At 41.1% G+C, this 27,236-nt stretch overlaps 1 protein-coding gene across 3 annotated transcripts in view; it reads right to left on the reverse strand.

The window, feature by feature from the left end:
• Positions 1-1,644: 1,644 nt before the first annotated feature.
• Positions 1,645-27,236, reverse strand: part of KCTD20 (potassium channel tetramerization domain containing 20) — a 36,121-nt gene continuing 10,529 nt past the window's right edge. Inside the window, exons 2-9 of one of the 3 annotated variants that reach the window (XM_070360897.1) lie at positions 19,207-19,260; positions 16,217-16,422; positions 12,320-12,593; positions 9,900-10,002; positions 9,417-9,537; positions 7,965-8,162; positions 6,468-6,578; positions 1,645-5,173 (exon numbers count right to left, since the gene is read on the reverse strand). In XM_070360897.1, the coding sequence (XP_070216998.1) occupies positions 4,881-5,173; positions 6,468-6,578; positions 7,965-8,162; positions 9,417-9,537; positions 9,900-10,002; positions 12,320-12,593; positions 16,217-16,376 (1,260 nt within the window). In that variant the 5' untranslated portion in view covers positions 16,377-16,422; positions 19,207-19,260 and the 3' untranslated portion in view covers positions 1,645-4,880. Of the gene's footprint in view, positions 5,174-6,467; positions 6,579-7,964; positions 8,163-9,416; positions 9,538-9,899; positions 10,003-12,319; positions 12,594-16,216; positions 16,423-17,908; positions 18,108-19,206; positions 19,261-27,236 lie in introns of those variants that run through there. The other 2 variants (XM_070360899.1, XM_070360898.1) reach the window with 2 other exon arrangements.

Raw genomic sequence — 27,236 nt, forward strand, 5'->3', positions numbered from 1 at the left:
TCAGGTCCATCCAGTCAGTGATGCCAACCGTCTCATCCTCTGTCGTCCCCTTCTCCTCCTGCCTTCAATCTTTCCCAGCATCAGGGTCTTTTCCAATGAGTTGGCTCTTCACATCAGATGGCCAAAGTATTGGAGCTTCAGCTTCAGTCCTTCCAGTGAATATTCAGGATTGATTCCTTTTAGGATTGACTGGTTTGACCTTACAGTCCAAGGGGACTCTCAAGAGTCTTCTCCAACACCACAGTTCAAAACCACTAATTCTTCAGTGCTCAGCCTTCTTTATGGTCCATGTCTCACATCCATACATGACTACTGGAAAAACCATACAGACCTATGTTGGCAAAGTAATGTCTCTGCTTCTTAATATGCTGTCTGGGTTTGTCGTAGCTTTTCTTCCCAGGAGCATCTTTTAATTTCATGGCTGCAGTCACCATCTGCAGTGATTTTGGAGCCCAAGAAAATAAACTCTGTCACTGATTCCATTGTTTCCCCATCTATTTGCCATGAAGTGGTAGGACCAGACACCATGATCTTAGGTTTTTGAATGTTGAGTTTTAAGCCAGCTTTTTCACTCCTCTTTCACTTTCATCAAAGAAGGCTCTTTAGTTCCTCTTCACTTTCTTCCTTAAGGGTGGTGTCATCTGCCTACCTGAGGTTATTGGTAAAACCCTTAAGGCTCCCAATAGCTTATGCAGTGAAACCAAACACCTTGTCTGAGGTACAGGGGTCCTTCTTACTCTGGCCTTATTTCTGCATGCCCCCATCCTCTTCCCTCATGACAGTAGGCAACTATTTCACCTTCGCATCTTTGATTATACAGTTGAACTGGTTTGGAATATCTTCCATTTAGATTCATGGATCCAAAAGTACTGTTTGTCTTTAACAGTTCGGTTCATGTGTCATGTATAGAATACTCTCATGAACTCTCCTCTAATCCTCACAGGAACTGGCTACTCTATCCTTTTGGGATTCCCAAGTGACCTCAACTATTTATGGATCTGTCTTCTCCACGCAATTATAAAAGCCCTCTGAGGGAGGGAATTGCATCCTAGGCAGCGTGTCCCCATGATTAAGCAGTTCGGCCTTGAACATCCTCAACAGGCCATGTCTTTAGAGCATGTTCTTAACCTCTGTGCTGTTAAGGGCAGGCCTGCCAGGGAGGCCGGCTTGTTTAGCACCCTTGAAGTTGTATCACGAATAAGCTCCCAGGCGAAGTGAGCGGAGGGAGTCCAGGAGGACCCGAGTAGAGGCCGAGACAGAGCAGAGGAGGAGCGAGGTGTCCTTTCCAGGGACCCAACTTCTCACCTGCCTTTCACTCCTGCCGTGTTTCCTCACTTGCTCTAAACCAAAACTAGAACATAAGACATATGAGCTGTCCTACCTTATTTTACATTTGGCTTTGTAGGGTCCTACTTAGTTGGATTTGAGGGTTCAAGAGGTCTTGAATGCAAGTTAACCAGACACTTGAGAAGGCAGACCCTTAGGGCCCTGGAACCTGGGAATCACAAGGAGCCGCAGGGCGGGGAAAGCGCACGTGGACTCCAGGTAAGCTCCCAGCTGTGTGGGAAGGAAGAGACCCTCCGGACAGCCTGTGTGCTGCCCTGGCTCCAAACCTACTCTAAAACCAGCAACAACAAAACAACATGGACACAAATGGTAACATTTTATTATAGAAAAAGCATCCCAAATGTAAGGACTTGGTAAACACTGGTAGGTGAACAAGTGGAACTTTAAAGGTAAATACAAAGTAAAGAGGCAAAACCTACAAGCCTTTTGCCTTAAAGAGGAAATGTCATGTTCTCCTGCAGATGGTATCCCGCCAGAGCACGAACGGCTCCATCTCCCACAAAGGCCTCAGGTCTGCTTTCTGAACTATGCCCAGTTTAACAGTTTCAAAAATGATGGCAAGAAGTGGCACTGAGTGAATCACCAAGACTGACTCTTAACCTTCTATTGACTATTACTCAGTTAAGGCTCCCAGCACACTCTGGCTGTGTTTCCTCCGAGGAGGACCAGCTGGAACACTATCCATCCTTCCTGGGCTTATTCCACAGTGTTTCCACAGACCTGCATATGTTAGGTTACCACACGGAATTTAGTTCACAACAGCATTGGCTATTGCATATTGTGCAATAAATTAAGCTACTTTCTAGCGTCCTTACCCTTTTTTCTATCATTCTTTTAATTCCTTTTCTCCACTTTGGAGAAACCATTAAGTCATCTCAGACACATTTTAACACTGTCTCCATGCCTGCATCCAGTTCCTTAATGGCAACTGTTTCCTCATCAGCTATCTATGACCTGATGCATACACAGACTCAGATCCTAAACCTCAATTCAGGTTTATCTGCTTGCCGACACAGATACCTCTGAATAAGACAGTCTGGGCAAAACCATTTTCTTATGAAAATGTTTCTGTACAAACAGCCTGGCTTTCTTATTTAGGCACTTAGGAAAAAAACACCAAACCTGAGTGCTACTTTTTTCATGAGAAACACCTCTTGCCCAGCTGGCCAGTAGCTGACTCCTGATGGGAGTGACTGTAACCCAGCTCTTGGCCCTGCGAGAACTGTGGAATGTCCTGGCCCTGGGGACAGCAGCTGTGGCTGAGAGGAGCCACCAAATTAGAGCGATGCTTCACTCCAGGCCAGAGGGGAGGGGCCGCCAGACACGCCTCTCCACCAGAGGGAGCCTGCAGGCCCTGCTCGCCCCCCAGCCCCCAGCGCCCGGTGACACCTCCACGCATTTCCAGCACGCTCAAACCCGAGCGCTGGGTCCAAAAGCACGTCAGCCCAATTCTGGGGGGAAAAAAGACCTAGTTTGTGAAAGCCTGAGGAAGTTAAATTATTTACACAGAACAGAGTACAAGCCATACTTTCATACCTAGCTTTGTACCTAAGCAAGGACTAATTGTGTTAGCTAAGACACATTTACCCCTAAATGTTAATATATAAGCTATAAAACAGAAATTATACATACTTACTACAGACTACACAAAAGTTTGACTCCAGTTTCCTTTGTGATGGCATGGAAGTCAACTGAAAAGTGTAAAGGAAGCACCGTTAAACAATCTGGGCTGGTCAACTACTCACGGGTGTAAATGTAGTAGCAGTAAGGTCAAAGCCAAACCTGACCTCAAATATGAGCCCGTTCTTTTCACAGAATTAAAACTACCCTCTGGGCTACAAAATAACACTAACCCTCAACGGCAACCCTGGCCATCAGCCATACAAATGGATGCCAGTGTTCATCAGAGTAACTCTGTAGCTGGGGGTTGGCTCAGTTTAACCCCTTGCTACTAATTTTTCTGAATAAGAACAGAGCATTGACATGCCTTGGGACACTGGTCCTGGTCACATGTGCAGAACACACGCCTTAAGAACACTCTTGTTCATCAAGCCTGGAAAGTAGCTGTCAGCACGCTCCTGACTTTCCCTCTGGAGGCCTGTGACTAGGGCAGTCATAAAACGGCACGGAGTAGCTTCCCTATAGTATCTTATGGAAATATGGGACACGGTATCATATGGAATTTAAGAAAACCAGGCCTCTTCTTAAAGAACTTGAAGGAAACTGTGTCCCTTCTTAAATGCTCAGGCTCGGTGACTGGAAGGCCAACCTCTACCACAAAATGGGAGAAAGTCTCAAGACGCATCTAGCTATAAGCTCTGAAGTGAGCTCCGCTGTTCACAGCCACAGGGACATCAGTATAGACAGGAGTGACCCCACGGCGATGCAATCACTAAGCTGGATCCCTTCTGCCCTTTCTTCTTTTGGGGTTGATCTTAGTACAGTTTTCTTACCTAGTGTGTGAGCAACTGATAGGTTATTTAAAAATCAAAATACCCTGATACCTAAAGTATTCCATAGTATGAAATGAACCTACAACGAAAAATCCTACACTGGGACAAAGCCTAACCACTGACGCTTCCCCACTCAGATCCACCCCCCGTCCTTCTTCCCGAGCTCTTACTGGTCTTTCTACTGAGAAACTGAGCACTTTTGGAAACTTACTGCTCACATCTTAAAAGCCTGTTACACCACATCTGAGGTCTCCCAGACACACCCAGACAACATGCTAGCCTAGGGTGAAGACTACAGCTTCACGCCAGATTCCGAGCCAGGAGAATCAGTGGCCTGATCTGGAGAGCTTCTTCAACTTGGGTGTGAATTTCATTCCAAAGGAATAATAATCTGTTTAGGCTCAAAAACCTTGCAGCTAAAAAGGTTTCATAAACACTGTTAGGCATTATCCTTCCTGTCAAAGAATCCGTGAGGTTTTAGATTGTTCACTGCAATAATGAAAAACAAAACTGAACTGAAGCTCTTAAAATTTCCTTTTGGACATTTTGAATAAGAGCCTATTTCTTCCCAGAGGCAGCCTGGGCACAGATGCCACCAGGATGGTACCTTCACTAACCTCTAATGAGCATCCCACCACTGTTTGCTTGTAGAAGGTATAGATTGTCTCCTTTTAAGTTTGGTCCCTTTGCTGCTAAGTAATGTGCCTGGTGTAAAACAAAATCAACAACAACCAAGAACAGAGTGCGAAGGATGAGAACTGCTTTGCCGAATATGAGGCAACAGGAGTCCTGACTTCCTTCTCTGCTTCCACAGTTACGCAGACCTGGTGAACAGCACCAGACCCCAAATTTTCAAGTTTCCAGGGCTGCTGCAAAGCTGGTAGTTTAATTACCAGCGAGTGCTTTTTCATCCCCTGCTGGAAGCACAGGCTTCCTGAAAAGGATACAGATTAATTATGGGAGAAGAGGAAAGGACGGGGGAGAAGCATGTCTCCTGCTCAGTGAGACAAACCAGGGGAGGACTGGCTGGGCATCCCACACAGAGACAAGGCCTGCAGAGGGACAGACCCACAGCCGGCCCTAATCCTGAAAGTCATTAGAAGCCATCTGAGAAAGTGGGGCATTCAGCCGGTCAAGTTCATCCACCTGGGGTGGATGGTGCATTAATACTTCTTGGTCCTCCAAGACATCTTCTCCAGCGGCGACTAGGTTTGTGAGGGACTTGCTTCTGACACACTGGAAATCCACATGGCGACTCTTCCCTTCTTCTTTTTCCCAGGACATCTGGATAAAGGGGCGCTGCACGTAATTATAGATTACTTCTGACCGGCCGCCAGGTCTCCTCTTAATTTTTTCTTTACAGGTAGGGTAACCTGAAACGGGTTAAAAAGGCCATCATAACCCCAGAAAATCGATCACTCGGGTTCCCATACTTCCTTCTTTATAACCGCATCAGTTTCCTCCCAAATCGCCAAGACTGTGTGAAACCACAGGGAGGAGACCATGTTCTCCAGCCCCCGCTGCCCACGGCCTGCTGCCCTCCTGCCCAGGTTAGTAGGTCATGTCCCTGAAAGGGAAATAACAAAAAAGTGTATTCCTTCTAATGGAAGGGGGAGAAGCCTCTTACTAATTTCACAGGTCTGTCTTTTACTGGCTTCAGCACTACAGGACACAAATCCTACTGTGGCCCTCTAATTCTGTTGCCTACAGGGCATCCTGTATGAATAGGTAAGGAAATGTGAAATGTTTAAGCCTAAAGGAAAAACTGGGATGCTGCCTACAGTATCTAAAAGGCTGTCACACGGAAATGGGAGAAATCTTATTCACCTTCGCAGACTAGAACTGGAACGAAGACGGAAGAGGGAGGAGGTCATCTACCAACTGCGGAAGAATGTTCTCATGGTAGGACAGTCTGATGGGCTACTCTGTGAAATGGAGTGACCCCTCTCCCTCTGTCCCTATGGTTATCAAAGAGATAAAGGAGGACATAATAGAGGTTTAATAGATGATCTCAAAAATCTCTTCCAAGTTTAAGTTCCAACCTAAGTCAGACACAGTAACAGGTTCTGTGGGCAACACCGAGACAGCTACAGCAGCAAAACGCAGGTGTCAAAAGGCCTGCGGAGGGGAGACCAGGATGGCTTCCGCACTCTCCCGACAGTCAGTCTCCAGTACGCTTCCATGGAGATCACAGGTTGGGAGCCCCTGCTCAAATCATTTAAAGCAGTTCTGTCAATACACCCAGACATTCCTCAGAGATATGCAGGGAATAAAACGAGTCTCCAAGGTAGTTGTCAGAAGGACCCTTCCAGATCCCAGAAAGGTCCTCACCAGGACAGCTGACTAAACAGATGGCCCTCCCACGTGGCGAGCCCACGAGCCCTGCATTTCCCTCCAGTGTCCTTCGCCCTGACTGCTCTGTATCCTGAGGCAGTTAACTGGAACTTATTCCTACAGCTGCTTTAAAGCATTTTCAACTGGAAATGAAAAGAAAACATACGGGCAAAACAAAAACTGGAATTTCAAACTTGGGTAGGAATGTAGCTTCCATGTGGGTCTCTATTCTCTAGGCCCTCAGCTACCAGGTTTTAAGGACATAAGATATGGCCACAGCTCCAACTATACCCACAGGCCATGCGAGCTGGATACTGACGGGTTGTTCTTTACCTTCAATCCCAATGCGAATGTTTTTCAGGCCCCGTTCCTTTAACACTGTTTTAGCAACATCCCGATTCTCAATGTATTTGAAAAATCTGTAGAGCTTAGAGCTATAAAGAACTGGAAAAGAAAAAATAAGTCTGGGGTTAGTCATGGAGTGAATACCTTTGTAAGAGAAAGGAGATGAGCTAACAGATTCAGACTAATGAATGACCTGAGCCCTGATGCCAAAAAATTGATATGGATCACAGAGTAAATGTTAAATAATAAATCAACCATAAGAAACCATGTTAAGAAATTTTCATAGTCTCAGAGTAGGGAAGGCTTTCTGGATATGACATAAAACCTAGACGTCATAAAGGAAAAACTAAAACATCTCTGCTTACCCAAAACCAAACAAAGCTAAGAAGACAAGGAACTGAGAAAAATACCTGCCACTCTTATTACAAAGGGCTAATTTCCTTGATATCTATGGAGAGTAGTCACAAAGAGAGCTTTTGCAAACCACTAAGTAAAAGACTAACGATCCAACTTTGTAATGGGCAAAGGCATGACTACAGTTAACAGAAAAGGAAATTAAAACGGCTTTTAAAAAGATGTTCAGTCTCATTCATGGAATAAGAAATGCAAATTAAAACTCCAGCAAGATGCCGTTTTTCACCTACCAGAGTGGCAAATATAAAATTTCAGTAAAACTGTGTCTGGGTGAAAAATGGGAAATAAACTCATCATATACTGTTTTGTGAGTTATAAACTGGCTCAACCTTTAGAGAAGATAATTTGGCAAATTTTATTAGAATCATAAAAGCACAAAGGTTTTGACACAGAAATTCCATTTCTAGGGATATTATTCTACAGAGATATACGTGTGTGAAAAGACTTTCTTTAAAAAGATAATTCACTGGAGCATCAGCCATAATTCATAGCTTAAATGGTAACCAAAAGGGCTGGTTAAATCAATTATGGCAGTCATGCAATGGAATACTATACAGGTATTAAAAAGATGAAGGAAGCTTTTAATGTTAAGACATGATATAGAACAGCCTCTACAATATGGTATCATTTGGGGAAAAAAACATGTACATAATTGCTTATGTATGTGCACTGAATAAATCTGGAAGAATATAAAAGAAACTGAAGAGGAAAACTAGGTAGATGAGGCAGGTGTGGGAAGAAAACTTTTCGATGTATATCCTTTTGTATTTTCTGAATTTTGAATTACTACCAATTCAAAAGGGTTTAAAAATGAAACAGATGGAGAAAGGAATGAAAGCACCTCTTAACGTGTGGCCGGTGCTGACCTAGCAGGGATGCCAGGGGCAGGCGTGGGAAGCAGGCACGCTCACGGTAGGCCCCAACATGAAAGACCTGCATCACCAGACTGATCATCCAGGTGAGTGTGCTGCTCACCAGCTCACCAGCGACAGCCCACTGGTTCTAAGGTCTAGCTACGACTGGGCAGCACGTTTCTTGCTGAAAACATCTACATCATGCCGGGGCTCCTACTTTGAGAATACTCCTCTCCCATGGGTGGGGGGTGGTCTTCGTCCCAGTCCACAGAATCCTCATCCGTCAGCACGACAATGTGGCACTCTCTCTCCCCTTTCTTGGCACAGCCCACCATGATGGGCAGGATCAGCTCTTCGAGGTAGTGATCAAACTGCTTGTGAGCGCCGTCGTTGGACAGTTCATGCAGTAAAGCACCTGGGAGACAAATGCAAGAGAACACCCTCTGCTCAAACGCAGGCGCTACCGGAGTGAAAGGATGAGGTAAACGGCTGTCATCATTGGTAAGGTCCAGAAACGTGGCTCACTTCAGGGCAGAGAATGTTTCCTGCTCTGAGGTGATAATTAAGCTGAATTTGTTACATGCTTTACACATTCTACCAATCTCCTGTTTAATAAACCCCGAGCATTCTGATCAGTTGAGGTTTTTTCAACATGCAATATCAGAACACAAACATTAATTTATGTTAATGGTTAACCATTATTTGGGGATGACTCTTTATAGCACCTCTTCTGAAGATGCTCTGGACTGCAATTTAGAGTACCACAGGAGAGGAATAATCTGAGGTTTGGAGACACCAAGGGACTTTCTCTAAGTGGGTACTAGACTCAGTGGAGAAACCACACATCCAGAGAACGTCATGGAACATGAAAGAAAATGTATCATGAACTTTAAAGAATTTTAAAATCATTTCACAAAGCTTAGGTAATAAGAGCATGGAGTCTGTATTCAGAAATCAGTTATCCCAGCTTTAAAGTTTAGAGCTTTGAACAAGCCAATTTCTCCATCTTTTCATTTGTTAAGTGAGATTATCACCCATCTTTCAAGGGTTAATTGTGAAAATTAATGCAAGTTTCTATAAGGGCTTCCCTGGTGGCTCAGAGGTTAAAGCGTCTGCCTGGAATGAGGGAGACCTGGGTTCGAACCTTGGGTCGGGAAGATCCCCTGGAGAAGGCAATGTACTCTTGCCTGGAGAATCCCATGGAGGGAAGAGCCTGGTGGGCTACAGTCCATGGGGTCGCAAAGAGTCGGACACGACTGAGCGACTTCACTTTCACATCTATAAAGCACTTAACAAACACTAAGTTAATGATAAACTGTAAGAAGTACCCAGCCAATTTATGTCCTGTCACTATTACTGAACCTTACGTCGTATCTGAGGATCAGTATCCTTATCTGTTAAAGAGTTGAGATCCCGAGAGAGGAAGCAGTTAGCCTGGTGACTCATGGGGTCAAGCCAGCCTTAGAGCCCGCTCACGTTCCTGTGTTTACTCTACTTCCTCACAGAGTTTTGAAGCAAAAGAGGGAATGGTTAGTACCATGTCTCTTCTCTGCAGATGATCTTCAACCCACACTGAAAATGCTTTCTGTTTAGTAATAAAAATGTTAATTCTAAGCAAATTCAAAGTTTAGCTGCTCAAATGCAATTTGGCAGCTTCTCCTGTACTCACTCAGATCTTGACATCGGATAGTGTTGAAGTCAAAGTTAATGCAGAGATAATCACATGTATCTCTAAGGTCTGGTATAGAGATGCCATCAGGACAATTGATGATACCAGTTTTGTAATAATCCTATAAAGAGATTGAAAAGAGGAAATGTAGTCAAAGAACAAGATGAAAACATCCCTCTTCAACCTTGACTCATTCATTCCTGGTTCAGGTAAAGTGCTGGGTTACTAGAACTATCACCAAGTTGGTGATTCATTAGACAGCAAAGTGACTCCTGGCCATCTTGACATGTTTAATCACAACCTGATACCTGACTGAGCTCACACAAGCAAGAAGGACTTAAGAATTACAGGAAGAGAAAATAAAGCAGGAAAGGCAATAACTAGAAATGACAAACCCTGAAGTCAGAGCAGTCTGAGGAACTCTGAAGGCTTCTGACTATGCATGCCCCCAGGAAGAGGATGGAACATGAGGGCACTACGCACCAGCACCGTTCGGAACACAGTTGCACTGATCCCTTCTGCAATCTCATACTCGCCCTTCTCGTTGGGACGCGTGAAGTTGTACTCTCTTCCTGGTCCAAACATCCTGAAAGATACCCAGGCAACAGTGTTACCCTCTCCAGCAGGATTCTCCACAGATGAAACTTCTCTCCCTTCTTTACCTTATCCTGGAAGACTCCATTCCCCTCTTACAATATAATTTTAAACAGAGCACCAGGACTCAACCCCTATAAGACACACTTAAGTCTTAGGAAACTCCCTTCAGACAGAAAAAGGCGGCAGCCAATTGCTTCCAGTGTTTGAGTGCAACAAGGAACAAAGCAGCCTCCCCAGGTCACCGGCAGTGAGCTTCTGTGGCGCACAGCGGCACTTGCAAAGTCTCTGGAGCACTGGCATCCTGGGTGACAGTGTCTCCCCCTGAGCCTTCCTGTTCCTCCCCCTCACCCATCAGCATGTACCCATCCAGCACGCCATCCTCGATGTTTCTGAGTTTTGCTTTTCAACATCTGATAGACAAATCTGAACTAGTTCGTGCAGATGTTAGTGCTTTCCCTTTCCTGGTACATTTTACAGCCGAGCTCTGGAAAAAATGCCCTTCTTCAATTCAGGGAGTAACTAATGATGGGAATTTCAGGTCAAGCCAAAAAAGAGAGGAAGAACTAGATCATCAACAGTTTGACATATTTCAGAGAGGCAGGCCTGCTCTGGGCTGACTTCAGAGGTCATGAAAGCACAGGGAGGAAACCTTGTTTTTATACTCATCCATTCCCATCCCTCCTCCCTCTCTCAGATCCCTTCCAGAAAAACTGGCCCCATGACTCCTACTACCCCTGCTGCATGTCTGTGCAGGAGCTGTGGAAGGAGAAGCCAGCACGAAGGATAGGGCAGGCGGTATCGTCAGTCAGCCCGACGGGGACTCACTGCCTTTTCCTTTCTTAACCTGTTGGGAAGCCCTGCTGTCCAGCTGTTCAAAACTGTTATGCTCCACCCTGAACTGGCTGCTTTCCAAGGTCTGAAAAAAAGTCACATGCTCTCCAAATCTGCACTGTACATAAAAAATCCATCTGATAAAAGTAGTCTTCAAAGAATGCTGACTTTTTTCTGGAATGTTTTGGGTGAAGTGTAGCTTACTAGCAATGAATCAAAATAGTGAACAACAGGCCATAAACATAACCCCACCTCAGAGCCATTCATCCAGGAGTGGCGTGGATCTGCACTAATCATTCTGTTTCTCAGCTTGTCCTCTGTGACTAGTGGCCCACATCTGTATGCTCAGTGGCCAGGGATATGAATACTTTATGTAGCCACAGGACAGAACAAACCCAAGAAACTCTCAGAATTCATGACCTCGGCTGACTCACTGATGAACCACCTAGATAAAGGGATCTATTACCCAGAAAACGCTTGCCTTTCTTTTCTTGAGCACTACTTTCAGAGACAGCTTACTTCAGACAGATAGCCTATCCTAAGAAGCACCTTCTTTGGGGGACCTGGGGAAAAGTGGTGGTGAAGATACCAAGACTGAAGACATGAAGTCAAGTCTAAAACAGGACCAATTTAGAAAATGTTTTAATGTTCTAGCTTAATCTTAAGTCATATGTTTAAGAAATATATAGGTTTGGCTTCAGTTAAAACTGGCTGGTTCATCAGCCAGTTCATCATTTGTATATATGTAAGTAGACACATATTTGAATAGCTTAGATTTCACTTAGCCTAAAATTCAGCAAATGGTGTGGTCCATTCTGTTTTCTAATTCAGTTAAAATCAGTTCAAAGTCTGGAGAGAGGTTAAATCTTTAGATAAGATCCACTCTTAAGTACTAGATGAAAAGCCAAATGTTTGTGTGTGTATACACTCAAATTATTTTACTCTTATCCCAGTCTGCTCTACACATTAAGGTGTGTACAGCTGGCTAGAAGGAGAGCTCCTCACTCCCAGCCCAGGCTCTAAGAATACTTCTGGGACGGTAATCCTCCTCAACAGATGCTTTCCTTTTCCTAAACTTGAGTCATAAAAAGCTGGAGGCAGGAGATGCTGAGGGGAGAATAAGACTATATTCTGAATGAAGCAGCACAGAGAATGGAACATGAAGAACAGAGAGAGCCATCATCATACAAAACAGCCAGCTACAAAGATCTAGTTTCAGAAAGCTTGATTAGTGATGGAGGTCTTAGAAATTGATGCCACCTGGACCTTTTGCACTCCCCTTTGTGGGGGCTCAAAAGTACCTACCCCCCAAAATCACCAACACATGTAAGGTTTTTATGCTGCTTCACAAAAGTATCAAGGTAGAAAAGTAAGCAATTCAATGTTTTCATTCTCACATCTAATGCAAGGCAAACAGCAGGTATTTCTATTCATAGAGAAGAGAGTTAATTTGGAAGGAAATTATCATCAATTACCTGCCCAACATGGTATCCGGATGAGCAGTGAAAATCTGTGGGTTGACAACAAAACGTGTACCGTCCACAAGAAGTGTCACTTTCTCTGGCGCCTGAGAGTGAACATTACAGCCAAAGCCCACAGCGCTGTTTCCAAATCGCTCTGGAGCAATGAAAGGTTCATGACTCCGTTTATTCCCACTCGGGAAGCAAGAGCCTTTGACATCTTCAGGAAGTGACATCATGTGAGGGAACGGAAGATTTGCTGGCTGAGAGGCAGAGTCAAGTGGAAGGTCTAAAAGATCATACGATACAAACAAACCAAAATAACTTGACGGCAAAAAGCCTCGGGAGAAAAATAAACCTTGTCCTTTTAAAAAAACAAGAACAAAAAACATTAAACAAGAAAATGCCCAAGCTTTAGGTATCCAAAGGCAAAAACTCTTGTCCAGAGCACATAAAGAAAAAACAAACTAGAGACCCATACTGGATGCCCAGGAGCTTTTCCTTCTGCGTTGTGTATGTTTTTGTGTGCTGGGAGAGGGCAATGAAGGCAGTAATGCCCGCATTCTAAAAATATAACTATCAGGGAATTTCCTGGAGGTCCAGTGGTTAGGAATCACTGCTTCCACTGCTGGGGGCCCAAGTTTGATCCCCATTCAGGGAAGGAAGTCTCACAAGCCATGGGGCATGGCCAAAAAATAAAATGATTGAACACTGGAGAAGAATTTCTATGGAAAACAAGCAACTCTCTGCCATATTTTCAAACCTCCCCTAGTCTTGTTTCACAGGCACTTTATTTTCATTTTCACTTCTATCTCTAAATACTGACCAAATTTCCTGCATTTTATTTAAGAAACTTGATAAATTCATTAGTCAACACTATTCGTTTTCCACATTCTTAAAAAACATTTCTAAATTTTATTTTCCAAAAAGGATAGTGATAGTCTCTTAATTGCCCCACTTTTCCTAGAAATTCATTGAAAAATGCATTTTCATTACGCACAGGGGAATCCTAACATTACCAACACCATTTTCTGAACAGACAGGTCTTGCTCTCAACGGAAAAGTTCCAATGCAAATGGTCTTGGATTAGAATTCATTCATGGAATCAAAATTTTTGTTTTAGTATCACCAAAGAGCCATTTCCTTAAAGAATCTGACTTTTCTAAACCTGATTCATTATCTGTAAAGTGAAAATAACGTTCACTCCACCTACCTCACAGGATTGGTTTAACTATCAACTGAAATAACAGTTAAAACAGCACTTAAAAATGTATAATACCACCTCATGTAAATAGGCTGAAAACCAGATATCTGAAATCTGGCTGTATACAGAAGATGATACGGAAAAAATATTTTCAAAAGGATTACCAGAAGATTGTTTTTAAAATTTTTTTGGCCACACCATGCAGCATTGGGATCTTAGTTTCCTGACCAGGTATCAAACCCGCATCCCCTGCAGTGGGGGTGTGGATGGCTTGGGAAGTCCCAGAAGATTCTTTTAATTAGGGACCTCTCCTAGTATATTTTATGTTAATGCAAAAGAATGTGTTTTTTTTAATGAAAAATTTCAAATATATCAAAGCCTAGAGTTAATACAGTATGTGTACATCACCTGGATTTGGTTAACATTTTCCTAAATTTTCTTCACACTTTTTTAGAAAGAAATGAAATAGGTACAATTTAATGTCTCACTCCCACCCTTCATGTCTCTCCCACTCTTCACGTCTTTTAAATTCGTTTACAATAATTCATGAACAGGATTACTGTCCATGACCTCTGAGAAATTAGTTTTATTTCAGGCACTTAAGATAATCAAATAAACTGTTAGCTAGAGTATACTTGATTTTTCCCCATTTGCTTCTGCTGCTGCTGCTGCTGCTAAGTCACTTCAGTCATGTCCGACTCTGTGCGACCCCAAAGACGGCAGCCCACTAGGCTCCACCATCCCTGGGATTCTCCAGGCAAGAACACTGGAGTGGGTTGCCATTTCCTTCTCCAATGCATGCATGCATGCTAAGTCGCTTCAGTCGTGTCTGACTCTGTGTGACCCTATGGACACCAGGCTCCTCTGTCCACGGGATTCTCTAGGTAAGAATACTGGAATGGGTTGCCATTTCCTTCTCTACATTTGCTTCTAGAGGAAAGGAAACCAAAATTTAGACCAAAAACCTGTTTAGGGTTCACATCCTATAGCCTCTGGTAAATTTTCAATGTGGCTCTCTGTTTGGATACCAAGAGCTAAGTTTCTACAAATCCTTGGGCAAGCTTGTAGCAAGAAAAACTTTAATCACCAAGCCAGGCTTTCAACACTGTAAGTGCTATTTTTAAAAATGAAACTAGGTACCTAATTTATTACCTCAGTTCTGCAGATACTTGAATTTTCCCCCAGCAAAGAGGCAATTAAATTGGGCTGATTCCTGAAGGACGCCTCAGGTTCTATCCTACTTAAATGGGTGAGCAGGACGAGATTTGCTGCATAAATTCTCTGTAATGGGCACTCTAGGGTGGCAGGTACACTCTGCTTTTCTGTCAGCAAAGGCTGGCCAGAAAGACACAGGTTTAAATCCCAGTCCCCCACCTCTTAGCAGTGTGAACCTGAGCAAGTTACTAATAACCTTTGAAGCCTCAGCTTCCCCATCTGTAAAAAGATTAATCTAAGCAGGGATCAGCAAACTTTCTGTGAAGAGCTAAAAAGTAATTATGTTTGGCTTTGTGGGTCACAGTCTCTGTCACAGTGCAGGAAAGTAGCCATAGACAGTATGTAAATCAATGGGCATGATGGCTGTGTTTCAAGTTTTTATTTATAAAAACAGGTAGTGGTTCAGAGTTGATCAGTCTGCCACCCTTGATTTAAAAAAAATAAACTTTTAGCACAGTGAGTGCTCAATAAATGGTAACTGCTATTATTTTTGTTGCTACTGTTTTTATTAAAAGTTAAAAAGAACCTAACAATTTATCAAGAGCCTTGACATCCATTAACTCAGTATCTTCCAGCCTTGTGAGGTAAGGAGAATATTAACATCCTTGCTGTCTAGATTAAGCAAGCAGGGCTCAGAAAGAGTAAGGCGCTCATTCATGGTTACAGCTAGAATGTGAATCTCCAAACCCAAGACTATTTTTCTTATACTATTATCACCAAGTTAGATGTACCAAACTGATTAAGTAAATGGAGATTTTAAAGCAACTGTACTGTGAGAATTGGACTGTAAAGAAGGCTGAGTGCCGAAGAATTGATGCTTTTGAACTGTGGTGTTGGAGAAGACTCTTGAGAGTCCCTTGGACTGCAAGGAGATCCAACCAGTCCATTCTGAAGGAGATCAGCCCTGGGATTTCTTTGGAAGGAGTGATGCTAAAGCCGAAACTCCAGTACTTTGGCCACCTGATGCAAAGAGTTGACTCATTGGAAAAGACTCTGATGCTGGGAGGGATTGGGGGCAGGAGGAGAAGGGGACGACAGAGGATGAGATGTCTGGATGGCATCACTGACTCGATGGACATGAGTCTGAGTGAACTCCGGGAGTTGGTGATGGACAGGGAGGCCTGGCGTGCTGCGATTCATGGGGTCGCAAAGAGTCGGACACGACTGAGCGACTGATCTGATCTGATACTCTAATTTAAAAAAGGACTTCTCTAACTGTCCAGGGGTTACGACTCCATGCTTCCAATCCAGGGGTCACAGGTTCCATCCCTGGTTAGGAAACTAAGATTCCATGTGCCACATGGCACAGCCAAAAAAATAATTTTTTTTTAAAGTGGAGATTTTTTGGTAATAGCTTTATATAATTGTGATATGTAAGCTAAGCCAATTAACTGGATATATTATTTAGAGTAAGAACATTTATGCCTTCTGGGAGAATAGGTGCTCAGGTGTCAGAAAGCCCTCCAGACTAAAGCAAGAGCTAATCATCATACCATCATTCCTGGGACCTAGAGGATAAGTAAGATTTTGAAGACCAGAAGAAGCTGGACTGTTTGCTTCTTTTTCTTGAGCTGCAGCTGAAGCTTCATCCATCAGGCAGCTGGCCTCCTGCTGCAGTAGCCTGTCGCTCTCAGTGCCGCGGCGAACACTCATCCTTGGACTGTGTGTCCTGAACTGTCTGCTTGATCACAGGGAAATCCTGGAAGACAGCAATATGCACGATTTAGAACTAACTAGAGAACTCTCAGAGAGTTCTTATTCTTGTTTTGAGAAGAAATGACATCGTAAACATTTCTGTGATTTTATACTGAGAGGAATTGGGCTGACTTGAGTTGTATTTACCAAATCACAAAGAACACTGATAAACTTGTTACTAGGGAATAATTTCAAACTTTATTTATAAACAGACATCAAATCCACTGACTTCGCCCATATTCACATTCAATTCTGCATATTAACTGGTGGTAAAATAACTTGGTGGTGTTTATACCACAGATTCACATAAGGGACAGAGAGTTCAAATTGTCAATTAAAGAAAACCAGCCCATATGTCTCAAAAACTTGAGAGATACATTCCCGCAACAGTTGAGCACTAGGAAATGAGAATCACAACTACAGTGCGAGCGTGACAGTTGAAACCGGAAGTCATGGGCACTAAAAATAATTTTTTTTAAATAATAAATTTACGTATGGTGCTCAAGTTCTCCTTTATAAGTTCTCTCTTTCACTTTCTGTACCTTTTGCTTGACCCCTATCTCAAAATTACAGCAAGATGTCACTGGTTATAAGCCTAACTCTCTCCAGCAGCGCACAGCCGTGGTGAACACCACCTCCCGAGGGATGCCGTGTGCCGCGCAGCCGCTGCTTGGGCAGAATGGCCGCCTCGCACCTCTCTTCTGGGTGACCACCCTGCCCCGCAGCCTTTCCACCCTCTGGGGCTGCCCAGCTGCCGCAAACATCTCTGAAAGTCATCCTACTCAGCACGTTCCCAGTTATACTCTACTAGGTTCCACTAGGTGTTCTGATAGAAGAGGCATATTACTAGCAATGTTTATGCCTAAGGATTGCATGAAAACAATACAGGAGGAAGAAGTTATGCTTTAGGAAGAAGTTTCATCACTAAGATCAGGAACATGTTTTAATAATAACTCTGAATTTCCTGACATGCAAGCACGTAGAGGTGCCAATAAACACTTTAAACTGCATTCGATTTTGAATAACTTCATAATCTATATTAGTACATTTTTGAGCATAACGATTGATCATTTAGTCCTGTTTTAACTTGCACGAAATATCAATATAATAATGAGCCCTTTTTAAGAAAGGAGCCAGTACAGATGCCTGAAAGCAAATAATTTTAAAGAGACACTTTCACAGTTGATGAAATCTTAAATTCTCAGATAATAGCTCTTACAACGTAAGGCACACTGAGGAGATAAAGTGAACGTTCTGTTGGAAAACCTGACATATGGCTACAGCTTTTTCCAGATTACCCTTTCTTAAAGAAAAACGTATTTATGTATTTACACAAAACATGTGGCCCCTTAAAATTGATCCCTAGCAACTGGTAAAGTCAAATAGAATCACCACTGCCTTCAAGTTTGACTCAGAAGATGTCAAAATGAAAATCAAGACTAGAGAATAAGATAAAGAAGATCCATGAAACTGGACAAAGCATTACTAACACGGAAGGACCAAAAGGCGGTCTGCTTCTGTCAGCTTAACTGGGTTTGAACCACGTTCCACTCTGTGTACTTGCGCTGCTTAACTCTTCACTAGCTGCGCTCCAGAACCAAGTTCAAACTTCTTTTTGTTGCTCTCCAAAATATCTCTTGGAACAAAACAACTTTGAATAAACAGATTTCTTGAGAATCCGCACAGACGAGACCATTATATAAGTTACTTCATTTATTCCCTACAATGTGTGAAAAAGTTTCATTATAATAGACTATAATGAAAACATTTTCTTCCTAGTCTATGAATAATACCAGGGCTCAAAATTCAGTTTAACTTACAACAATGAATTAATAAACAGAAAGACATGCTTGAAAATTAGCAGGGGCAGGTATCTCCAATGAAGAAAAAGAAAGTAATCTGCTGAGCACTTGACAAGCATTTTATTTGTATTTAGTTAATTTTTATTATAAATAAAACATGAAAATTCTCCCTCTCAGGAGCCTGGTAGGCTGCAGTCCATGGTATCGCAAAGAGTCAGACATGACTAAGCAACTTCACTTTCACTTTTCACTTTCATGCACTGGAGAAGGAAATGGCAACCCACTCCAGTGTTCTTGCCTGGAGAATCCCAGGGACGGTGGAGCCTGGTGGGCTGCCATCTATGGGGTCACACAGAGTCGGACACGACTGAAGCGACTTAGCAGCAGCAGCAAAAGAATTCAAGCGTTATACAGGTATACTATAAAAGCATATCATTTGTAAAAAAACATACAAACTATACATTCTCACTCGGTAATATGCTTTTTTTTGAAATTAACATTCTAAAACCACCCATGTTAGAAGACACATCTATCTAGTTCACTCATTTTTAACTGCTGTGTAATATTCTATGATTCTGCTTTCCTATCTATGAATTAAGTTGTTTCTAACTATTACAATGTTTCAATAAATAGGATCAAAGTGTACCATGAAATTCCAAGACAGGACCCAATTTGCAGTTTCTCCAAAAGAATTTGGCCTCAAAACATTTTTTTTCCCTAAGAAACCATCTCAGGATTAATGCTTAGTGGCACACACTTTAAGAAACCACCATCATTTCTCAAAGTCCCCTATAAACTAATTCTTCTATAATCCTAGAATGATAGAAGAAAACCCTCTTGATCTATGAAACCTAAGAAGCAAACTGACAGACACTGAATTCTTCAACAAATAACAAAGCAATGAGTTTCAACATTATGGTAAGGGTCTGCTCCCCTTCCAGGATGGATGTTTCATTCAACTTTGAATGTATATTTTTATTGCCTACCATGGCTCATTTCTGTAACCATCCCCCAAATGCATCTTGGTCCTCAGAATAGATCTAAGAAAAAAAGAAAAGAAAGAAAGAAATAAGCAAAGCACTTGAATATAGTTCTCCATTGCTACAAAACTGTCTGTGGCCAACACAGACCTAAGTCATAGCAGTATACAACGACAAGCACCAAAGGATCATGTACACCCCTGGTACACCTAACAGTAACTGAAGAGACTGCTTCAGAAAAGAACTAGGAATTACAGACACATAAATAATGGAACTCTGACTGTAGAGCTGTGAAACAAAACAAACATCCAGCAAGCCAGCTCAAGCATCACTTCCACACAGAATGTGAAACCATGTTTTAAACACTCTAAAGAGCTACACAAATACATATATCTATTATCTATTATTTATCTATTCTATATTATTTATCTATTTCATAGGCCTCCTGTGAAGGCCCCTATTTTGTTAAAGAGTTGCTCTAGCTGACCCGGAACGGCAAAACCTTTACTATAATCTCCCCACCTTGGAAAATTTGTGTATAATCTTTGATAGTGGAATTTGCTCCATATAGTCTTTGCACCTAAAAAAAATGACATGTTGGTTTCTCCCTAGAACATAGTCCCTCTCAAGTATTAATCCATAATGAGTCTATGTATTTTCTTCTTTTTACTTACAATTCCCTCTAATCATTTATGAAGAAAACAAGATTATGGAAACGTGATTTGTGTAACTGAGTTCAGATCTTGCAACTGAACTATTCAGATTTTGAAAATGTAGTTGGGGGACTTCCCCTGCTGGTCCAGTGGTTAACACTTCACCTTCCAATGCAGAGGGTGCAGGTTCGATCCCTGGTCTGGGAGCTAAGATCCCATATGCCCTATGGCCAAGAAACCAGGACATAAACAACATAAGCAATATTGTAACAAATTCAATAAAGAATTAAAAAAAAAAAAGAAAATGTAGTTGGAATGCCTATGGGGCCAAACTTCACATGGACAGATCTCAAACGCATAATGCTTTCAGACTGCTAATGATACGAGGAGTTATAGTCATAATCCAAGAATCCTGTGATAGAATAATTGTATTTTTCCATATATAAAATAGCATCAGTGTTTTACTGCTTATAAAAGCAATCTATGCTCAATAAAAAAAGTCAATATAGAAAGATATAAATACTTCAAAAATCAAAGCTGTGGTAAAATACATGCACATGTATCTTTGGGCACATATTCCATTATATCCTTGGAATAAACGCCTAGAGATACAATCACTATAGAAAAACGTAAATAAGTTTTGATGTATACTGCCAGACTGTCCTTTATAAACATAGCAATTTATACTCCTTCTGGCAGCACAGAACATCCATTCTCCAGAACTCTGGCTAACAGCATATCAACCTTCCTCATCTTTGCTAGTGAGATAGTGTGAAATATGACAGCTCATAGTGTGGTCATTGAAAAGTCATTCACTCTTTTTAAAATTTTTAATTGGAAGATAATTGCTTTACAATATTGTGCTGGCTTCTGCCATACGTCAACATAAATCAGCCAGAGGTACACATATATCCCCTCCCTCTTGGACTTTCTTCCCTCCCACCTCCCACCCCATCCCACCCCTCTAGGTTGTCACAAAGCAAAAAGTCATTCATTTTCATCAACACTTGGAAAATTTCACCTTTAAGAGCCTTAAAAGATTTCAGTAGGCAGGGAAAAAAAATCCCATGCTGGGTAAACATTGGGTAATAGCAGTGATATTCACGTCAAGTTTGTCGGGCTTGACGAGAATCACTGGATGTTTCCATGGCTTGCTCTCATCTCCCTAGAAGTATAAATGACAAGGTATGATGACAAGACCCCCCACTGCTGCTGCTAAGTCGATTCAGTCGTGTCTGACTCCGTGCGACCCCAGAGACGGCAGCCCACCAGGCTCTGCTGTCCCTGGGATTCTCCAGGCAAGAATACTGGAGTGGGTTGCCATTTCCTTCTCCAATGCATGAAAGTGAAAGTGAAGTCGCTCAGTCGTGTCCGACTCTTCGCGACCCCATGGACTGCAGCCTAGCAGGCTCCTCCGTCCATGGGATTTTCCAGGCAAGAGTACTGGAGTGGGGGCCATTGCCTTCTCCGAAGACCAGCCACTAGACTGAGGCAAAGCAGTTTCTGGCTTTGGCGTTGTTACTATTGATAATTAAGCCTCACCACCAAGAAAACGTTCTTTAAGCATCAGTGTTTTCATCCATAAAAATAGGATGATATCAGCCACTACAAAGCTAGATAGTCCTTTCTCAATTAAGATGTATGGGAAAAAAAGCATGAAGTGCTATACAAAAGCAAGAGACACATCTGTTATATGAATCTCCCTTATACAACTGCTTAGTTACCATTTATTGGGCTCTTGAAGCGCGTCATCCTCCACTTTTGAATATACTTTCTATGTTCTATTGTATGGTTCTACTGATTTCAGCTACATTTCTTTCTGATTTCAGCAAAATGACACATGGTACTGCCTTTAGGGCTTCCCCAGGGGCTCTGGAGAAAGAATTCACCTGCAACACAGGAGATGTGGGCTTGATCCCCAGGTTGGGAAGATCCCCAAGGGAAGAAAATAGCAACCCATTCTAGTATTCTTGCCTGGGAAATCCCATGGACAGAGGAGGAGCCTGGCAGTCTATAGCCCATGGAGTCGCAAGAGTTGGACAGGACAGAGGTTAAACAACTACTACTTTTAGAATTCTCTGAATTATTTTTTGCCTCAGTTGCCTAACTTGCCCTTTGAACCTGACCTTTTATGTCTTTCCACTTTTCCCTCAGGAATTTGTTATTGTTTAGTTGCTAAGTCCTGTCCAACTCTTTGTGACCCCATGGACTGTAGCCCACCAGGCTCCTCTGTCCATGGGATTTCCCAAGCAAGAATACTGGAGTGGGTTGCCATTTCCTTCTCCAGGGGATCTCCTCGACCCAGGGATCGAACTGTTGTCTCCCACCACTGGCAGGCTGAGCCAGCAGGGAAGCCCAGTTAGCACAGATCTAACAAAATCCAAATGGCTAACCAACTAACTGCCTTAATATATTCTCAAGAGTCTGTTTTTTCCCCACACTGATTTGAGATGGCACTTTAATCAAACACTAACATAATTTATGCTTGGTCTGGTTTTTAAACTCTGTTCCACTGATTAATCTTATTTGTCAATACAATTGTCCAATTTAACAATCTTGACATCATTTTTCTGTCATTTATCTAGAACTTCTAGAATGGTTTTTAAGTTGTCAACAGGGAAATTTTTTCTTTTAATCTTTAAAATTATATCTTAACCACTCACTTTTTTTCTGCAGTGATTGCTAGTTTAGAATTATTAAGTTTCATAAAGCATTAAATTTAATGGAGATGGCAGCTGCACGCATACCAGTTTATTACTCAGAATGTAGCTTTGTTTGCTCTCTTACTATATGGAAGTAAAAATTTGCTTTACCCAAAAATATTACTGCCATAATTCATTCCAATGAAATATTTTTTAAATGTGTGGATAATTAGATGTATTAATACTAGAGCATTTTTACTATTTATAAGAGTATTTAGTCAAGTTTTTAATTCAAAGTAAAAATGTTTATTTCAGCTATTTTAATACACATAAATACATTATTTACAAGTTAGGTTACTATTGCAGCTATACTAGAATACTTTTCTGTGCAAGATTTTGCTTTTCTTGAATACTGGTCAAGGTTCATACACCTGCCTTTTTTATATACTCTTCCTGTGGGTCTAAGCAACTATATAATTAATCCCTGGTAAAGATCAATTCCCTTCCCCTAACTCTTTTTTTTTTTTCTTTTCAAAGAACTAATGCTATGAAATGTTCTCCCATTTCCCATACCATTTCCTCATTAAGTCTCAAATTAAGGGAATTGACAAAGCAATCTATGGCATGTGTAAACACTAAAAAAAAAAAAAAAAGTTAGCTATTATTACTTTTTATATACTCAAAACCAGCTTCAAGCCTATAAAAATCTTCAAAGACCTTATTTTTTAAATCTAATTGTTTCTTCTTTCCTGCATTAACACCTAACCTCAACTTTCATTCATTATCTCAATTTCAATACCAAAACCTCTCAATTATCCGATTAAAAAAAATCATCTTAGCATTAAAAAAAAAAGGTACACATTTCAAGTTATAAGATAAATAAGTGCTGGAGATGTACAACATGATACAGATAATTAACACTGCTTTCTTTACCTCACCTATGAAGGTTGCTAAGGGAGTAAATCCTAAGAGTTCTTATCACAAGGGAAAAAGGAATCTTTTTTTCTATTTGTCATGTTTCTATATGAGATTTACGTTCCCTAAACCTACTGTCATATCATTATGTAAGTAAGTCAAATTATGTTGTACATCTTAGACATATACAGTGCCACGTGTCAATCACATCAATAAGTGTAGAAGGGAGAAAACTGTATCTCTGGGTATCTGTGTTTTCATAGAGATCAAGTACTAGAGTCCTTATATATCCATTTGCAGAGGCAATAAAACTCAACTATGATAACACTGTTAACTCTTAATTCCAAACATTTGCTGGTAACAAACATGTTATTTCTATAAACCAAACCTGTAGTTTTAGAACTAAAAACTACACATCTTTCTAATGGACCTTTTGTACTGACTAAGTGCTTTTATCAGCTAGGTTTCTTTTTTTTTTAATCTCTCAAAACCATGGAGAAGTTTCTGGTAGTCTCTTCAGATTATCAACAAATTAGTCCCAACATATATATTATAGCCAGCACTTATTTACCAAACCCCTACTGTGTGGAAGGCACACTGTGTGCCAGCACGGAGCAACACAAAGGACTGAGCAATGCTCTCAAAGGTTGGCCCCAAGCTCCCACTGAGGAGGTGGGGCTATATGAAAAAGACAAGCAACTTTAGGTAATAAAACAGAACAGGTGGTTCAAACCAGCGGTTCCAGATTCTCGGGCCTATTCTTACAATGAGTCTGGAATTTGTGATTAAAAATTAAACAGTCAGCTTCTTAGGCAGCTCTTATGTGGCACTCAGGTTCGGGGATTATAAAATAAACACCGAAGTTGGAGCGAAAATCACCTCTAGACAGTGTGGTTGGGAAAGGAAGTCTTCATATGAGATAAGATCTGAGCTGGGCTCGGAAGCAAAGATTTTCTCCTCAACATTATTTTTTTGAAACTTTTCAAATCTACAGAAAATTGAAAAAGTTATTATAACCAGTAAAATCTTATATATCCTTCAGATTTACCAATGATCATCTGCTCCCCCACCACACAAGTTTTTCTGAATCACTTAAAAGTTAACATTACAACACTTCACCCAAGTTGCTTCAGCAAGCACATTCTAAGCATGAGAGCATTCTCTTAAAAACACGCAGCAGCACTGCTCTCATGTCTAAGAAAAGGAACATCTGCATAATCTAACATATAACCAATAAGCAAATTTACTCAACTGGCCTAGTATTTTCTTGCATCATCTTTTTTGGGATCCATAAGTCAATCAAGGCTCATCCCTTACATTTGGCTGTTCTGAATCTTTCATATTCTGCATCCTCTGTCCCTACCACCGCAATTTGGGGGACAGCTGTTTTACATGAAATTGACTTTTTAAAAAAAGTCTAGGTCAGAGAAGGAACCCTCCTACACTGTTGGTGGGAATATAAATTAGCGCAGCCAACTACAAAAAACAGTATGGAGTTTCCTTAAACTAAAAATAGAGGCATCATATGATCTAGCAATCCCACTCCTGAGCACATATCCAGAAAAGACAAAAACACTAGTTCAAAAACATACACGTACCCCAGTGTTCACAGCAGCACTATGTACAACAGCAAAGACATGAAAACAACCCAAGGGACCATCAACAGATGACTGGCTTAAGAAAATGTGATATATAGATACAGATGCGTGTGCGCGTGTATGCATGCGCATACACACACACACACACACACAGGAATACTCCTCAGCCATAAAAAAGAATGAAATATTGCCATCTGCAGCAACATGGAGGATGGACCTAAAGAATTTCATACTAAGTCAGAGAAAGACAATTATGATACCACTTACATGTGAAATCTGAAAAATAATACAAATGAATCTATATACAAAACAGACAGACTGCCAGACATGGAAAACAAACTTTGGTTATCGAAGCAGAAAGAGGAGGGGTGACAAATTAGGAGAACAGGATTAACAAATACAAACTACTACATATAAAATAGATACACAACAAGGATTCACCATCTAACACATAACTACATTCAGTAGCTGATAATAATTACAGTGGAAAATAATCTGAAAAAATATATAACTGAATCACTTTGCTGTGCTAATAAAATATTATAAATCTATTATACTTCAATAAAAATTATTTTAAATTAAAAAGTGTAGGTCAGTTCTAACATCCATCTCATTGTTTCCATGTGATGTGATACAAATTAAATTTTTTTTAAACAAGAATACAGTTGTACCCTTCAAACTGCCATCACATCAGAGTCACGTAATGCCAGGCTGCCCCACTACAGGGAATGTCTGATTATGTGGATGAAGTGGTGGCAACAGCTCTTTCTGTTGTAAAGAGATCTGATATACTATCTCCCAGTAACTTTTCACCCAGGGGTTTCAGCATCTATTGATGATTCTTGCCCAAACCAATTATTAATACATTTACGTTTGGGACTACAAAATGATGACTTTCTAATTTTATCATTCTTCCTACATTTACTGTCTAGCATTCTTCTGTGAAGTAGAACTACTACTTCACTCTCCCTGTATCTTCCTTTTAAAATTTAATTATGAACTCAAAGATCTGTTTTAATATAATGCATTAAAATGATCCATTACCATCTTTTTTTTTAACTTCTCCAGTTATTGGTTCAAATTGTCCCAGGTATGGCTAGTGGGATTCCCTTCAAGCCTTCATCTGTCATTTAAACACAATTCTATTGGTTTTTGGAGAAGGCGATGGCACCCCACTCCAGTACTCTTGCCTGGAAAATCCCATGGACGGAGGAGCCTGGTAGGCTGCAGTCCATGGGGTCGCTAAGCGTCAGACAAGACTGAGCAACTTCACTCTCACTTTTCGCTTTCATGCATTGGAGAAGGCAATGGCAACCCACTCCAGTGTTCTTGCCTGGAGAATCCCAGGGACGGGGGAGCCTGGTGGGCTGCTGTCTATGGGGTCGCAGAGAGTCGGACACGACTGAAGCGACTTAGCAGCAGCAGCAGCTATTGGTTTTTTGAGGCTACTTCCTATATAAGTTTTCTAAGCTCACCTTTCACCATCTCTGACCCTGACTTACAGTCAGCCAATTCTCCAGAAGACTTTCTTCTTTTTAATGGACAAAAGCATTTATAAATCAAGATGTGAACACCAGGTGTCTTATCTATTGGGGTGTCACAGTCTACTGAAATGGTTTAGAAGCAAACCTGGAGATTTTTTAAAACACAAACAGAGTTTATACTGATATTTTCACCTCAAATTTGACATTATGGTTTTTCTTTACTTATTTTATATTAGTACTATATCTTTTCTCTCACAATGAAAATCTTGGTTCATAATTCAGTTTTAAAACTATAACATTAATGTTACTAACATTTAAACCCACTAAGTTTAATTGTCTTTTGGGGGCTAATTCTTTTTGTCCTTGAATTACATTTCACTAGGGATGTATCGTCAGCATGCTATGTTTATTTTATTTTTAGTTATATTATTTTATTCTGTATGTCCTGTAATTTAGGTTCATTTTTGTTTTTTAATCACTCAATTATAGCTTATTTTTCATTATTTTTTGATTATGTAAAACATTTATACGGTTCAAAAGTTAGTGTTACAAAAAAGGAATGCTCAGAGATATCTCTCCCTTCCCCTCCAGTATTTTCCTATCTATTCCCTGCACATAACTAGTTTTATTAATTTGTTTATCCTTCATGTTTCTCTTTATAGATAATATGTGTATATACATATAAATTCTTAATTCTTCTGTTTCTCATGCAAAAGATGGAATACCATATCCAGTTCTGTACTT

The sequence above is a fragment of the Bos mutus genome, chromosome 23 (assembly GCF_027580195.1).
Source record: "Bos mutus isolate GX-2022 chromosome 23, NWIPB_WYAK_1.1, whole genome shotgun sequence".
NCBI lineage: Eukaryota > Metazoa > Chordata > Mammalia > Artiodactyla > Bovidae > Bos > Bos mutus.